General features: G+C 47.7%; 1 protein-coding gene across 5 annotated transcripts in view; it reads right to left on the bottom strand.

Moving 5' to 3' along the window:
- Positions 1-14216, bottom strand: part of LOC137426599 (serine palmitoyltransferase 2) — a 62000-nt gene extending 47784 nt beyond the window's left edge. Inside the window, exon 1 of one of the 5 annotated variants that reach the window (XM_068115267.2) lies at positions 13926-14216. In XM_068115267.2, the coding sequence (XP_067971368.1) occupies positions 13926-14030 (105 nt within the window). In that variant the 5' untranslated portion in view covers positions 14031-14216. Of the gene's footprint in view, positions 1-1713; positions 2085-13925 lie in introns of those variants that run through there. The other 4 variants (XM_078779257.1, XM_068115265.2, XM_068115266.2 and 1 more) reach the window with 4 other exon arrangements.
- Between the last annotated feature and the right edge of the window lie 1999 nt (positions 14217-16215).

The raw sequence follows: 16215 nt of genomic DNA, 5'->3' as shown, positions 1-16215 counted from the left end.
TATATATATATTGTGGATTTGAGAATGGTGTTGTAGTTTTTATTATCGTTGTAATTGTAATGAAATTGTTGTAAATATCACCCTCCTTCCTCCATTTGTTGTGTATAAAGTTCAAAGGTCGTTCCCGTAGTTATTCCATATACAATCACGTAGCAAATCATAGATCTCCCTGTTCAGTAGTTATCTCCTTATTATGTGTATTAGTTTAAGGCTTTGTCTTCCATTAATTGACACTCCATTGCACCGAATTCAAATAAGGTAGATTCCCTTTGCATTCCCCTTTTGTCATCAATTGCCAACTGCATTGGGCGGTTTTCTGCATTCGCCGCTGCTGCTTTGTGGTTTTCGCCGCAAAACTCCACTGAACACGCGGTCAGATCGGAGAAGAAGGGGGAGGAGCCGCCGATCGTCATCACAAGGTGGAGCCAGCGAGCCGCGACCCGCCAATCAGGACCGGTGAGAAATCAGCTCGGGCGTGGCGCGGGTTGATCTGGAGGCGCTATAAAAGCGCACGCGGAAGCCTTTGAGGAGTGGGAGAGAGAGATGCGGCAGATGAGTCCAGAGCGAGGAAAGTGACAGAGCCCCACGAGCAGTACCAAGCAGCTTTGACTCCACCAAGTAGCGTTGACTCCACCAAGCAGCGTTGACTCCACCAGGCAGCGTTGACTCCACCAGGCAGCGTTGACTCCACCAGGCAGCGTTGACTCCACCAGGCAGCTTCGACCCGTTACCACGCGGGAACCAGGATCGGTGGCATCGGTGGACGTCGAGGTCCAGCCCGACGTCCCGTGCGGGATCAAGCCCGAACCATCTGCTCCAGCTGAACCTTCCTCTCTCCTTCCAGTCCTTCGTTCCTGCCTCCATTCCATCCTTCTGTGTACGTGAGTTTGTTCTGTGTGTCTTGTCCTTGGGGTTAAGTAAGACTGTAGTAGGTAAGCTAATTTGCACTGTGTCCTCTTCTTCTTCTGTATTTTATTTTATCATCTTTCCTCCTCCTTGGTTTCTTTTGGTTGTAAATAATAGCAAATAAATCATATTCGTATTTCCTACTGCTGTCTTCCTCTTCTTCACATCCGCCGTCTTAGTGATTTCCTTCATTGAATACCTGTGGCACGATTTGGCCAATGTTTCAGAATCGGGTTCGTTTCTGTTAATAGTTCGTGCCGCGGTTGCTAAAACCGCTCGGCAATTAACATCTGTCCGCGGTACGAACGGGGCTGTGCACCTGCCTTTCCGGAGGTAGCTGGGCAGCGTCAGGGACCCCGTCGGTCAGTCAGAGACGAGGGGATTAGTCCCCCCTCGGTAAGGGGAACAGAGGCCGACGTTGGGTTCCGTAACAATATATATCTATATATATCTATATATATCTAATTATCTATATATATATATATATATATTGTTACAGACGCGGTTTTGGATGTTAGTTTACCGAGCGGTTTGGTATGACCGCGTCTGCACAGTTTACCCGATTATACTCGAACGTTGGCCGAGTCGCGCTACGCTAGATCAATGAAGGAAAGGACACAACGGCTGGGTTAGATGACACGACACCAGGGGTACAGTTCTCAAGACCTCCGGAGGAGGTTATAATATGGGATATGCGGACCGTTTAGATTACAAGGACAAGAGGGACAGCATAGGAAGGTGGGCACTTAATCACGGTCTTATAGTAGCCCCGACAGACCACAGATAAACAGGACAAAACTGACTCACACAGGGATTGATGGCAAGGAAGGGCAGGTAGTCGAGGCTCAAGGTGCACCTTGGCTCAGGGGCAGAATCGACCCGGTCCGGTCCAGAGATGCGGGAGGTCTCTCAGCGCTCGGAGGTGGCGACTTCTCTTTTCCAAGCTGGGGGCGCATCTCACGTCACGTCCGGTAAGTGGCTGCGTATATCCAGCGGGGAGTGACACGCCCTCGGCTCGTTAGCTCCGCCCCAGATGGAATCGGCCCGTTGCTTCTTATTGGGTGCGGGGGGTTACCGGGCTCCGCCCTTGACGAGGGGCCGACAGTCAGCCCCTTCGTGGTAACCCCGTCGGCGCACATGGGCAATGGCGGCTAACCAAGCCGGAGTGAGGACGCACACTCCCCGCGCGCTGTTGTTGTAGTTGTTGTTGTTGTTGTTGTTGTTGTTTCATGAGGAAGATGGGAGGAGGTATGGGGAGGTCCTAAACTCACTACTGGTGCCATACAATCACATTCTGGTGCAACGAAGAGTCAGAATTAATGGAAACGAGTCCTTAACTGACATAGACTAAGAATAACTAGCAAGATGTCCTATAGTTGTCTACGTGAAATGCGGTGAACCTGGGCACGACATTTAATGGGGGAAAAAGGGGAAGGTCGGTTCTACAGAGTGTTGTTTACAGACAATGGGACTAGGGAATGGGGGATTGGGGATAGTTGGGGAGTATTGGGGAAATAGGGGAATATTTACAAGCGGATATGGAGGCCAAATCCCATATCCGCAACATTGCACCCTTCTCTACCCTCGGGGCGTCCCGACCCGATAAATTTTTACCTACTTTAGTGTGGCACTCAGATGTAGTTCCCTCTACTATTAACTCTACCCTGAGTGCGACAGTTTTACAGATGTTCACAAATGAGTAAATATGTCCCCCTGCGACGTTGCACCCTTCTCCTCACAGAAACACACCCACAGGATAACCGAATCGCGGAAAGAATTCTCAAACTAAACATACAGCCGGTAGGGAGCATTATTTACATAAGACTACACTGATATTTACACTACGATCCAGGACCTGTTTTTGGAGGAACACATGCAGATGTTATGCATAGAGAGAGCACGCATGCCAGCATCGATACACCAACCCACGAGTGCTCTGTGGCCCTATGGCCTTTAATAAATGTTCAGAGCACCCCGTTCAAGCACCAAAAGCACCACCCCATCACACAGTCAGCACCATCCGGTGCACCAATAAAGTGTTCATAAATCACCGGTGGTGTCGCAGCCGGCCGATGTTCTGCCGCTGGTCTTGCCTTCATGTGGTGCACTTGGCCTTCTTGCTTCTTTAAAAAATAAAGAAAGGCGCCAACCGCGTCCATTTCTTTATTGTGGCCGTCAGGGGGCCAACTAAAAGTGGTTCACCTGTATGGCATAGGTGCCACGTTGACCCATAGGTCCATCCACGGGTGGTGCTTGCCCGCAAGAGAACTGCGGTCCATGGTGGGCGGACACAAAAATTGCGGTCCATATGGTGTATCGATCCCGGCAGCGAGCAGCGAAAGTGCAGGCCCACAACTGCGGAGCCAGCACCTCTCTCTCCTCTCTCTCTGCCCCAAAGCCAGATCCTCGGAGGTGGGAGACAAAAGAAAAGACAAGTGAGTAAGGTGGTAAGGGCGCAAAAGTGCACGCAATATAAGATGATGCACACTGGGGGCACATGGGAACCAGGTGAGACAGGTACGATCCTAACGTACGCCCCCCCCCCCCCACCAGGTAACCTACATTGCCCCTCCCTTACCCCTTACTGTATCCACAAAACACAAGACTACCCATAAACATCTACTTTACAAATCAACAAACGTCCCTACTGTCTTCCCCGTTCCTCCCATAAACCAAATTCGTCTTCTCTCCCTCCTAACCAATCAAATTTGCCATTTTCAACTCTCATCAAAATTTGCCATCTCCAACTCAACATCAAAATTTGCCATCACCAATTCATCATCAGTCCCTCCTAAGGAGGGAGAGATGGAATCACCCCAATGTCTCATCCACGTCGTGATGCGTCTCACAAATCCAAACAGCAATTCTCACTTCCTGCACACAGAACAAAGAAAACACAGGTGTGGAGTCATCATCATCACCTCAGGTAAGTGGCTGCGTATGGTGCGACAGGTTCATCAATCCTAACTATTTCCTAAATGACTTTAACAACTTTACATTACCCGGGGTCTTTCTCCTGCCAAACCATTGGCCCTCTTACACTATGGGTTCTAAAAACCAATTCCCATTGACCAAACTGTGGTGCTTTTCAATTTGGGGTCTCACTCCCCCGATTCATCTCCCGGTGCCCTCGCACAATTTCTGGGCCGCGACGTGTAGCTCTCCCAGCAGGTCTACCCACCTGCACACCTCCACCACTGCAGTTGCCTCCGAGCTTACCTGCTCCTTACCCTAACCTAACTACCTGGGGAAGGCCCTCTGGCGCTCTCCCCACTCGGTGCCCTCTCTGGCACTGGGCTACCCGGGTCCGTCCTCCGGATCCTCGGGCCCCATCCACAACTCTACCGGCTCCCAGAGCCCACCTGCGGCCTCACCTGGCCGACATCCTCACAGTGGTGGAGTGCCCAACCAACTACACACACTAACAGGCTACACGCCCAGCCATTTCCACAACACTAATGCACCCATCCACAATACCATTCTGCAACCGCACCACAAATGCCAATATCCAACCACAATTTACCTATACCCTCTACCTAACACTTACACTACCCGCCCCGGGTACTCGTGAAAGGGGTCCACTCTTCCCCCATCCACACCTTCGCACCATGCACACCACTCCGTACCACTTACTCCAACTCTCTCCACACCACTCATTCTCTGCTCCATATATTCCACACACCTGCACTTGCACACCTGTGCTCTCACACCTGGTGCCACCTGCACCCTTCTCTCCCCAAGCGCATTCGCGCTGATCCACAACACTCACTACTCATACACTGCTCCACACACCTGTCCAGTTGCACACCTGTGCAATCACACCTGTTCAATTCTCACACAGCATCATCTCATCTAACTACTCCCCTCTGAAACTTGCGCTTCCCAGTCGTCCCTTTAAACTATTGCGCTCCCACGTCATTATCATCCACACTAATCTACCTGCGTCCCCACTACAGGTATCAGTCACTAACTAAACTTAACGTTACCTAATGTCATCTTCTAGGGCCCTATCAATATCCTAACCCACCCGGGCTAGTTTTCACTGCCATAAACCCCATAATCTAGTGCGCATTTGCCCCACATGGGAAGGGTGGCAGGGATGCCACCCTTACCCACCCACCGGGCCCATCGCTCACTACCAATTTTTGCACATCAAATTTCACAAATCAAAAATTTGCCAATCACTGCCCATCATCTGCCAATCATTACTGCCAATCATTACTGCCAATCCTTTGCCAATCATCAAATTTTGTTTTTCTAATTTCGGGGCCAAAACTCTAACCTCATCACACAGTCTACTCACTAATGCCTCTCGGTGCGCCAATTCCTGTCCAAAGCCCGGCTTCGTAAAGCCAAGCCATGAATGCGGGTTGTTTGGTGCCAGCGGCTGGACACGTCCCGCATTCGGTGCAGGGAAGGAGGTTTACCCGGGCCGAGATCCCTCGCACCATCTCGGCACGGAGCCATCCCATGGCCCGATCTCGACCTGCCGGAATGCCTCAACAAAAAGTGGTCGCCATGACGACCCTTCCTATCCAGCTGCCCGCTCCGCCTAGTGGAGCACGGACGCGGCCGTTCAAAGCGAGGCCCGGCACGCACCGAGGGCTCGATTCGGCTATAAGTCGTTCTAAACTCTACCCCGGTTACCTTCGATGCCTCACCTGCATGCTTACACCCCGCAGCCCGTTCCTTGCTCACACATCCAGCCGTTCCCATGCTCCTCGTACCTTTCCTTACACACCCAGGTACCCTCATTCCAGTCACAGCCTTGGTCACACACCTGACCACCGAACACTTTGGCACACATTCGTTGGTCGCACACCTCACCAACACACCTCTTCGCGCCCCCTCCTCGGTCACCTCCTCTGTGACAATCACAGGTGTGCTCTCATTCGCACACCCAACCACGTGCCTCACTACCAATTCCAGCGTGCATTCCCACTCACGCTCTACCATTCCAGGTGTGCTTCCTTTCTCGCCTGTCACAACCAACTCACGCTCCGTGTCACTCTTACTACTCTCACCTCCACTCTTGACAACGCACTCACCCTTACTCCCGACAGCGCACTCTTTCCTCATGCACCTGTCCGTTATACACCTTTCTCGCGCACACTCTTGCGCACACTCTCCCGTCACACCCTCTGTAACACTCACCACAGGCGTGCATTCTTCCTTGCCTTTGACAGCGCACTCTTTCCCCATGCACCTGTCCGTCACACACCTTTCTCGCACACCTTCTCCCGTTACATCCTCTGTAACACTCACCACAGGCGTGCATTCTCCCTTTACACCCTCCGTAACACTCCTCACTACGCGCTACGCGCTTCCATGTGCTCCCTCGCACACGCGCTACGACCGACTCACTCTCGCCAGCACCCTCACTCCTTGGCACGCACTTTTTCCTCACACACCCCAGAGTCGGACTTTCTCGCACACCTCCTTTTTCGCACACCAGACCTGTCGCACACTTCACCAGCGGCCTCTCACGAACACCCGGGTCTATCTCGACCCCCAAGCTTCTTAAATCACCTGGCGCATCATACGCACGACCATATTGGTCACCACTTACACCGCGTCCTCTTCCTCTTCGCTTCTCCTCCATCACCTGCGAATCCCTCATCCGGTTAATGAGCACATCATCACGATCCGAACACAGACTTCGGACCAATTCTTTTATCTCCTCTTTTATCTCTTTCTTATCCCCTCTCCGTCGCTTCTTAATTTCGCTCACCCCTTCTTCCACTTCTTCTAATTTCTGCTTCACCTCCTTTATTCCCCGGTACGTCTCCTCAAGCTCGTCCTCCAAGGCTACCTTGACCGTTTCCATGTGCGTCCTCACCTGCCGGTCCTTCGTCTCCATTACCTCTGTCACCTCGTCCAACCTCGTTGTCAGTCCCTCACGTACCATCTGACATTCCCTCTTCGTCGCTATCAAGTCGTCTTTTAGTTCTTTCTGTGTCGCTTTTAACCCTCCTAATACCGCAGTGTTCCTTTGAACCTGCTCCGTTAGTCCTTTTTGTCCCTACGTCAGCTGTTCCACCTCCTGCGTCAGGTCCTCTATGCCCCCTTGTAACTTTACAGTCCCCTTTCTCACCTCCTTCTCCATGTGCTCCTTACAGTGCCTCACCTCCTCGCGCACTCCTCCGACCTCCTCACTCACACCTCTTCTGATCTCCTCTCCCATCACTTGCATCTCCTGCCCAGATGCCACCCTCATCTGCTCCATTTCCTCCCTGTGAGCATCCAGTTTGGTTTCTACCCCCATTCTGACCCCTTCTATCTGCTGCCCCATTTGTTTAACTTCCCTTTCCGCTTGGTCCCTCATGTCCCTCAATTTGCCTTCCATACTGTTTTCTAACCCCTCTAACCCCTTTTGCATCCCTTCCATTTGATTCTCCTGGGCAGCCATTCTATTTTCTACCCCCGTTAACCCCTCCTGTATTTCCCCTAATCTATTGTCTAATCCCTCTATTCTACTCCCTAACCCTCTGATCTGGGCCCCCATGTCATCCCTCAATTTCTCGCTATTGGACCCCATTTGGCCCTCCAATCGCTCACCCTGAGCATCCATCCGGTTCCCCATTACCCCCATTTGGCCCTCCAATCGCTCACCCAATCGCTCACTATCAGCCCTCATTTCCTCCCTCATTTTCTCGCTATTCTGGGCCATAAGGGCCTTCATTTGTATGAAAAAAAAGGTTCAAATCTACCAGCGGCGCTACTACTGTCGCGGGCGTGGTCGCCGTGGCCATCTGCGAGGCGCCATTTTGCGCGCCCGCACCCTCGTGCGTGACGACGCTATTTTGCGAATCTGCTACCCTCACTGCTTCGCTCTCCTCTTGTCCCTCAATTTGGTCCTGGATCGACCCTGCCTCACTCTCTTCTACCGGAACCCAGCCGTCTTGGTCTGCCATAGCGCGACTTTCAAAATTCGGGTTTTTATTTTTTTTTGTAAAACACAATTAAATTTCGCTGTTATAATTTCGAGCGCGTGAAACGCGCTCCGGATCGAATCCCACTTCCCGACACCAAATGTTACCCTAATGGTACAATTGGTGTTCCAAAATTTGGGCCTAACAAATTTAGTCCCAGGTCCGAATCCAACTCCTCGACACCAAATGTTACAGACGCGGTTTTGGATGTTAGTTTACCGAGCGGTTTGGTATGACCGCGTCTGCACAGTTTACCCGATTATACTCGAACGTTGGCCGAGTCGCGCTACGCTAGATCAATGAAGGAAAGGACACAACGGCTGGGTTAGATGACACGACACCAGGGGTACAGTTCTCAAGACCTCCGGAGGAGGTTATAATATGGGATATGCGGAACGTTTAGATTACAAGGACAAGAGGGACAGCATAGGAAGGTGGGCACTTAATCACGGTCTTATAGTAGCCCCGACAGACCACAGATAAACAGGACAAAACTGACTCACACAGGGATTGATGGCAAGGAAGGGCAGGTAGTCGAGGCTCAAGGTGCACCTTGGCTCAGGGGCAGAATCGACCCGGTCCGGTCCAGAGATGCGGGAGGTCTCTCAGCGCTCGGAGGTGGCGACTTCTCTTTTCCAAGCTGGGGGCGCATCTCACGTCACGTCCGGTAAGTGGCTGCGTATATCCAGCGGGGAGTGACACGCCCTCGGCTCGTTAGCTCCGCCCCAGATGGAATCGGCCCGTTGCTTCTTATTGGGTGCGGGGGGTTACCGGGCTCCGCCCTTGACGAGGGGCCGACAGTCAGCCCCTTTGTGGTAACCCCGTCGGCGCACATGGGCAATGGCGGCTAACCAAGCCGGAGTGAGGACGCACACTCCCCGCGCGCTGTTGTTGTAGTTGTTGTTGTTGTTTCATGAGGAAGATGGGAGGAGGTATGGGGAGGTCCTAAACTCACTACTGGTGCCATACAATCACATTCTGGTGCAACGAAGAGTCAGAATTAATGGAAACGAGTCCTTAACTGACATAGACTAAGAATAACTAGCAAGATGTCCTATAGTTGTCTACGTGAGATGCGGTGAACCTGGGCACGACATTTAATGGGGGAAAAAGGGGAAGGTCGGTTCTACAGAGTGTTGTTTACAGACAATGGGACTAGGGAATGGGGGATTGGGGATAGTTGGGGAGTATTGGGGAAATAGGGGAATATTTACAAGCGGATATGGAGGCCAAATCCCATATCCGCAACAATATATATATATACATATATATATATATATATACATATATATATATATATATATATATATATATATATATATATATCTATATATATATCTATCTATATATCTATATCTACACAAAGAATTAAGTTAAGCACCCCTACACAACGAATTAAGGTAAGCACCCCCTAATATATATTCTTTGTGTATATGTATACATTGGCATATATTCTAAGGTATGTGAGATCAAATAATGATTGGTATGACATTAGCAATTATCCATTGATGAAATTGAGTGATCAAAGTGAAAAAAAGTGATTGGTTGAGTCAGTGATCCGATCACGTGGGTCCTACACACGTTATTGACGCAAAGATCGCTAGAGGTCTTCTCAGAACAATGACTGTACGTTAGAAAACATAAACGTCATCCACACTGTCCGTGATGGACCTATAGCTCCATACTTAAATTGAGGTGAAAATATGCCTAAAATTCCCAAAAAATTTCACCTTAAATTATTCAGAATAAAATATTGAAAACGGCATGATTGTTATGTTTTTATGTGACCATAATATCACTTCTCCAGAAAATATAGCAATATCATGGGTATATTACACTGTTTTGACGACAACAAACTTGTAATGTGCGAGGTTGTAAAAAAACGGGGGGGGGGGTGCTTAACTTAATTCTTTGTGTATATATATCTATATATCTATATATCTATCTATATATATATACATATACATATATATATATATATATATATATATATATATATATATATGTGTGTGTGTGTGTGTGTGTGTGTGTGTGTGTGTGTGTGTGTGTGTGTGTGTGTGTGTGTGTGTGTGTGCACAAAGTATTTAGCCAATTCTGTATGATTACCTTTTTGTTGATTCACTTGACCGGTAAACGTTTTCAGTTTTTGCAGTTTGTGTATTATGTCAGAGGACATTCACAGCAAACTCCCTTAATATTCCACATTAATGGGAACAAATTCCTTTACATTAGTCCAATGGAACCAGGTTATCTGGAAGTTTATAACATAAACAACCTGAAAATTGCATCATCAGACTATAGTCAGCACTGCTCAAAATTAGCATTTACCTTGTTGTCAAATAAATAAATAATCGTAAAAAGGCAGATCATGTGTCACGCAACCAAACCACCAATTAGAGTTTTCCGAGGGATAATTGATTCGTAACCAAGTTACTAATAATGACTACTCGTTCGTGAGGAACACGATTGCCGATTTAGTGGAATTTGCATTTCAATACACCATTATTTGCATTATAAGCCTGGTGTTGGCTTAGCGGTTAGGGTGCCGGCTTGGGATCCTAGGATCCTGGGATCCTGGGTTCGAATCCCGGTCGATCGCTAAATTAACACCAGGGGGGTTGACTCAGCCTGTCATCATTCCGAGGTCGGCAAAATGAGTACCAGCTTGCTGGGATGAATGATCCCGGTGTGTACCCCGGCTTAGAATAGTAACACCGTATCCATGCACATCGTAAGAGCATGACCAAGGGTTGGCGTCAGGAAGGGCATCCGGCCATAAAAACATTGCCTCAAACAGGGAACCATGATTGCCATGGGGCCCGCAAGGCTAACCCCTGCTCTAGCGGGGAAAATGGCCTTAAAACGATCATTCATTCATTCATTATTTGCCCAAGAGATTCGTAGAAAGCGACGACGCACACCATCATCATCATTTACCCAATTGTTGTGACGTTACCCGGCCCCCCCTATCAATTTACCCTTGCTCTTGCAGAGAGGGAGAGGGATAAAAACACACAAGTCGGGGGAACGTGTGTGAAAGTAAAACATCAAACTTAAGACCCAGTGGTTCCCAACCACTATTGAACCAACATGTTGCAGACCACTACGTATGGCACAGCGACGTGTCGTGCAGACATCCCGTACCTGCAAAGAATCTTATCTTTAGAAAGGCGAAAAAAAAACAAACAAAAAAAAAACAGCAAGCTGATGAAGCTTCGTGAAAATGAGATTATCAACTTGCCAGGAGAAGAGCAAAATATGGTGAGAATTCCATGTGGAACGTAAAACTAGCTCGCAAGTGATTTTATTGCAATTTGGCAGCTACAAGACTAATCCCCGCTCTAGCAGAGAAAAGTGCGTGTGTGTGTGTGTGTGTGTGTGTGTGTGTGTGTGTGTGTGTGTGTGTGTGCGTGTGTGCGTGCGTGCGTGCAGCTACAAGACACAGGGACAAGACGCATCGCCCCAAACAGCGAATTGCCCCGAGTGTGAATCGCTTGAGTGCCAGGTGCATAGTAGCAGTGTTCATCTGCAAACTTGGGCCTGCTGAAAGCTCGAAGGCAATAAAGAACTTCCATTAACTTTACTTTCCACACTGTGGTTTGGCCATTAATTAAGGCCATACAAGAAGCACCTTTAGATGCCATTTTCCCCCGCAGAGCAGGGGTTGGCCTTTTTCGGGCACCATGGTCCCCTTTTTGAAGCAATGTTTTATGGCCGGATGCCCTTCCTGCCGCCAACCCTGTTAGTCGCCTCTTGCGACACACAGGGAATTACGAGTGAACTGGTGCTCAATTTGCCGACCTCGGAAGGATGACAGGCTGAGTCAACCCCCAATTAAGGCCATACAAGGGGAACGGATAAACTTACCAAATGAGAGAGCTGGTGGTGCTGCTTCAACGATGACAGAGCACGAATGTCCGATTTAAACTATTAGAGGTTTCACCTTCAATCGGGTTCCACCTCCAGGCAAACTCTGCAACTTCAATTTCAACATTTACCAACGAGACTTTATTTACTTTTCCTACAGGACCACCGGCGACCACCTCACGGACCCTTGGGGTCTGCAGACCACGACATGGAGACCAACGATCTATTAAAAGGAATGCATCGAATACGAATTCCAATGAGGTGAATGCAAACCATCCCAGAAAATTCAACAATCAATTAATCTACATCACTTCAAGGTCACTGGATGCAGAAAACATTCCAACAATTTTCTGCCAATCGGTCCAAGATCACTCATGCTCTGTAATTAACGCAATCTCCAGGAAGATCACCGTTTGAAGCAAAGTTTTGGAAGACCTAATGAATGGCTCAGAATTAAACGGATATTCTTTTGCTGCTCAGAAAGTTTCTATCTGACTGGATGTCTGTCCATCAGCAGTCAGTGAATTATTACAGGAATTCTTCTGGAAGGCTCACTTGGTTGCACTTTGATGGATTTGAGGGTCGAGGAAGAAGAACCAACTGAAACCCAAATCCTATCCAGGTTCCTCCTGATGACTCCTTCTTTGCTCCTTACTTATTCAGGTTCCTCCTGATGACTCCTTCTTTGCTCCTTACCTATTCATTCATTCTTCTGATGACTCCATCTTTGCTCCTTACTTATTCATTCATTCTTCTGATGACTCCTTCTTTGCTCCTTACTTATTCATTCATTCATTCTTCTTATGACTCCATCTCTGCTCCTGACTTATTCAGGTTCATTCTGATGACTATCTTTGCTCCTGACTTATTCAGGTTCATTCTGATGACTCCATCTTTGCTCCTGACTTATTCAGGTTCCTTCTGATGACTCCATCTTTGCTCCTGACTTATTCAGGTTCATTCTGATGACTCCATATTTGCTCCTGACTTATTCAGGTTCATTCTGATGACTCCATCTTTGCTCCTTACTTATTCAGGTTCCTTCTGACTCCATCTTTGCTCCTTACTTATTCAGGTTCCTCCTGATGACTCGATCTTTGCTCCTGACTTATTCAGGTTCATTCTGATGACTCCATCTTTGCTCCTTACTTATTCAGGTTCCTTCTGACTCCATCTTTGCTCCTTACTTATTCAGGTTCCTCCTGATGACTCAATCTTTGCTCCTTACTTATTCAGGTTCATTCTGATGACTCCTTCTTTGCTCCTTACCTATTCATTCATTCTTCTGATGACTCAATCGTTGCTCCTTACTTATTCAGGTTCATTCTGATGACTCAATCTTTGCTCCTTACTTATTCAGGTTCACTCTGATGACTCCATCTTTGCTCCTTACTTATTCATTCATTCTTCTGATGACTCAATCGTTGCTCCTTACTTATTCAGGTTCCTCCTGATGACTCAATCTTTGCTCCTTACTTATTCAGGTTCATTCTGACGACTCCATCTTTGCTCCTGACCTATTCAGGTTCATTCTGATGACTCCATCGTTGCTCCTGACTTATTCAGGTTCATTCTGATGACTCCATCGTTGCTCCTGACTTATTCAGGTTCATTCTGATGACTCCATCTTTGCTCCTTACTTATTCAGGTTCCTTCTGACCATCTTTGCTCCTGACTTATTCAGGTTCATTCTGATGAATCCAATGAAGTATTTGGTCTTACATTTGATCATGTACAGTGATGCCCACCAAGGACTAGCAAATCCGTTTTGATTTATTTGTTTTCCCTTTCCCAATCAAGGCACTCACTCTGAGCCGGTTACCTGGCAGTGACCTCTGACCCTGATAGAGACGTTCTGTCATTTGATGTGACGTCACATCCCCTTTTACCGTAGGGGATTCAATAACAAATCTGTTTTCATCATTTCGCTTTCCACGAATTATAAACGTTTTTGGGAACCTGTTCATCTCATCCTGACACTCGTGACCGCGATGACCATGCGCGACCCCCTTTTACCCCCTTTACCATTCACACTTTTCTCGTCGTTCGCGCGTATCCAGGAGCAACGTTTACCAAGTGCGACATTTGAAGACGAAGGTGTGAAGTACGAGACGACGAGACGACGAGACAAAACGGCACCAGCTCCGTACACGGGGGTTTCCTCACACGAGGTCCTGCACACACAAAGTCATACAAACACACCGACGGCCTCGGACGCACCTTCACGCCTACCTGGGGCTTCACCACACCGTTCCGGCCCGAGTGCACGACGTGTCCGGCCCGTCCATTAGCGATGGGGTCGTGTCCGGGCGTTTTTCCGCCCATGACGAAAGCGAAGTTTTTATGGTCCGAAAAGTAAAGCAAATTCAGAGAAGGGGGACTAATTAAAGCAGAGAAAGATGGTCGAGGAAGTATAAAACAAAAAACACCTCGTCAGGTAAGAGCCGCTGGTAATCGCACAACACACCCACTAAACCCGGAAGCGACTCGTGAAAACCCCGCCCAGTCTCCGGCCAATGGCACTCCTCGGATCGGGTCACGTGAAAGTGCATATTAAACATTTTCGCTATTTATCATTTAGTTTAAGTTCTATTCGCCAGTGTTAGTATAAATCTTGCAATAGTAAAAATTCCACCGCTACAAAATTACTTCATACCCGTCGTCATTTGGATCAATGAGCCATTTTTGATCCAACGGTCCGATGATACGGCCTGACTGGAATTCGATACTGTACCGAGAACCATTGGGGATAGAGGGGTACAGTACATGGAAAACTGGAATGGCACTCGGTGGAGGGCACACCTCTGCCAGGCTGAACAGGTTACCTTTTACATCCCACTGATCGGCTGGATCTGCATGCAGACCTGAAGCAAAATCGAATTGGCTTGTTTGTGACACCTAAACCAACTCGTCACCAAGTTTTGTCATAGCTTGTCCACAACCTTTTGAGATATCGTGCTATATATCGTTTTTAGCCCGATCACTCAATGGTAAAGAATCACTTTTAAAATTCTCGTTTCTGGATTTTAACCAAAATCAGGATCTGGATTTTAATCAAAATCAGGATCTGGATTTTAACCAAAATCAGGATCTGGATTTTCACCAAAATCAGGATCTGGATTTTAACCAAAATCAGGATCTGGATTTTAATCAAAATCAGGATCTGGATTTTAACCAAAATCAGGATCTGGATTTTAACCAAAATCAGGATCTGGATTTTAATCAAAATCAGGATCTGGATTTTAATCAAAATCAGGATCTGGATTTCAACCAAAATCAGGATCTGGATTTTAACCAAAATCAGGATCTGGATTTTAACCAAAATCAGGATCTGGATTTTAACCAAAATCAGGATCTGGATTTTAACCAAAATCAGGATCTGGATTTTAACCAAAATCAGGATCTGGATTTTAACCAAAATCAGGATCTGGATTTTAACCAAAATCAGGATCTGGATTTTAACCAAAATCAGGATCTGAATTTTAACCAAAATCAGGATCTGGATTTTATCCAAAATCAGGATCTGGATTTTAACCAAAATCAGGATCTGGATTTTAACCAAAATCAGGATCTGGATTTTAACCAAAATCAGGATCTGGATTTTAACCAAAATCAGGAGCTGGATTTTAACCAAAATCTAATCAATTCGTTCTTGTCACACACCAAACCTGTCCACCAATTGTTTCGGCTGAATTCGTACATAATTTCGGAGATACCCTGATCACAAACAACCAAATAATAAATATGTCGTGCATAGCACGATACTTGGGAAATCCCTAAAATAAGTTGTTGACCTTTGGCCAATGTTGATCTTTCGACATTATGACTAAAATCAATAGGTTTCTTCCTTATGACCAACTCTAGTTCCAAAACAATTTGAGTTCCAAAGCTTCAATATGGATTCATAATAAATAACTGTCCAGACACCTGTCCACCAATTGTTGGGAGGCTCCCTGTATCGCACGGTTCAGTGCTGGGGTTCTGCCTCTGAGGCCTACATGGTTTTGCACTTTGCAGTGACCGACCCTCTGATGGTCTCGGTGCCGGCGAGGTGCACCCTCCCTCCCATGCCAGCATGGACTGTGTGCCCCTGTTCGTGGATGTGGCGGTTTTAGTGACGTTCGGGTTCATGACCTTTCGGGCCGCTGCTGCAGTGGTTGGGAGGCTTCTGGCGGTGGGTTTCAACGGCTGGGTTTTGAGCAAGGATTGTGATGGAAGAATGCCTAAAGCCTTGTGAGTGATACCATTTTCTTTGCTCTGCATTTTGCCCTCGTGCCCATCCATGCCCTCTTTGGGATGCTGACTAAATGGGAACTGTCCTGGATTTGGATGGATTCGGCTCCTGGACCCACACCTGGCTCTGCATTGCACACCTGGCTCTGCATTGCACATCTGGCTCTGCATTGCACACCTGGCTGTGCATTGCACACCTGGCTCTGTGTTGGAACCTGGCTCTGCATTGCACATCTGGCTCTGCATTGCACACCTGGCTCTGTGTTGCACACCTGGC

This window comes from Myxine glutinosa, chromosome 5 (genome assembly GCF_964187855.1).
Source record: "Myxine glutinosa chromosome 5, kmMyxGlut1.1, whole genome shotgun sequence".
Lineage (NCBI taxonomy): Eukaryota > Metazoa > Chordata > Myxini > Myxiniformes > Myxinidae > Myxine > Myxine glutinosa.
This window is presented reverse-complemented; position numbering and strand designations above follow the sequence as displayed.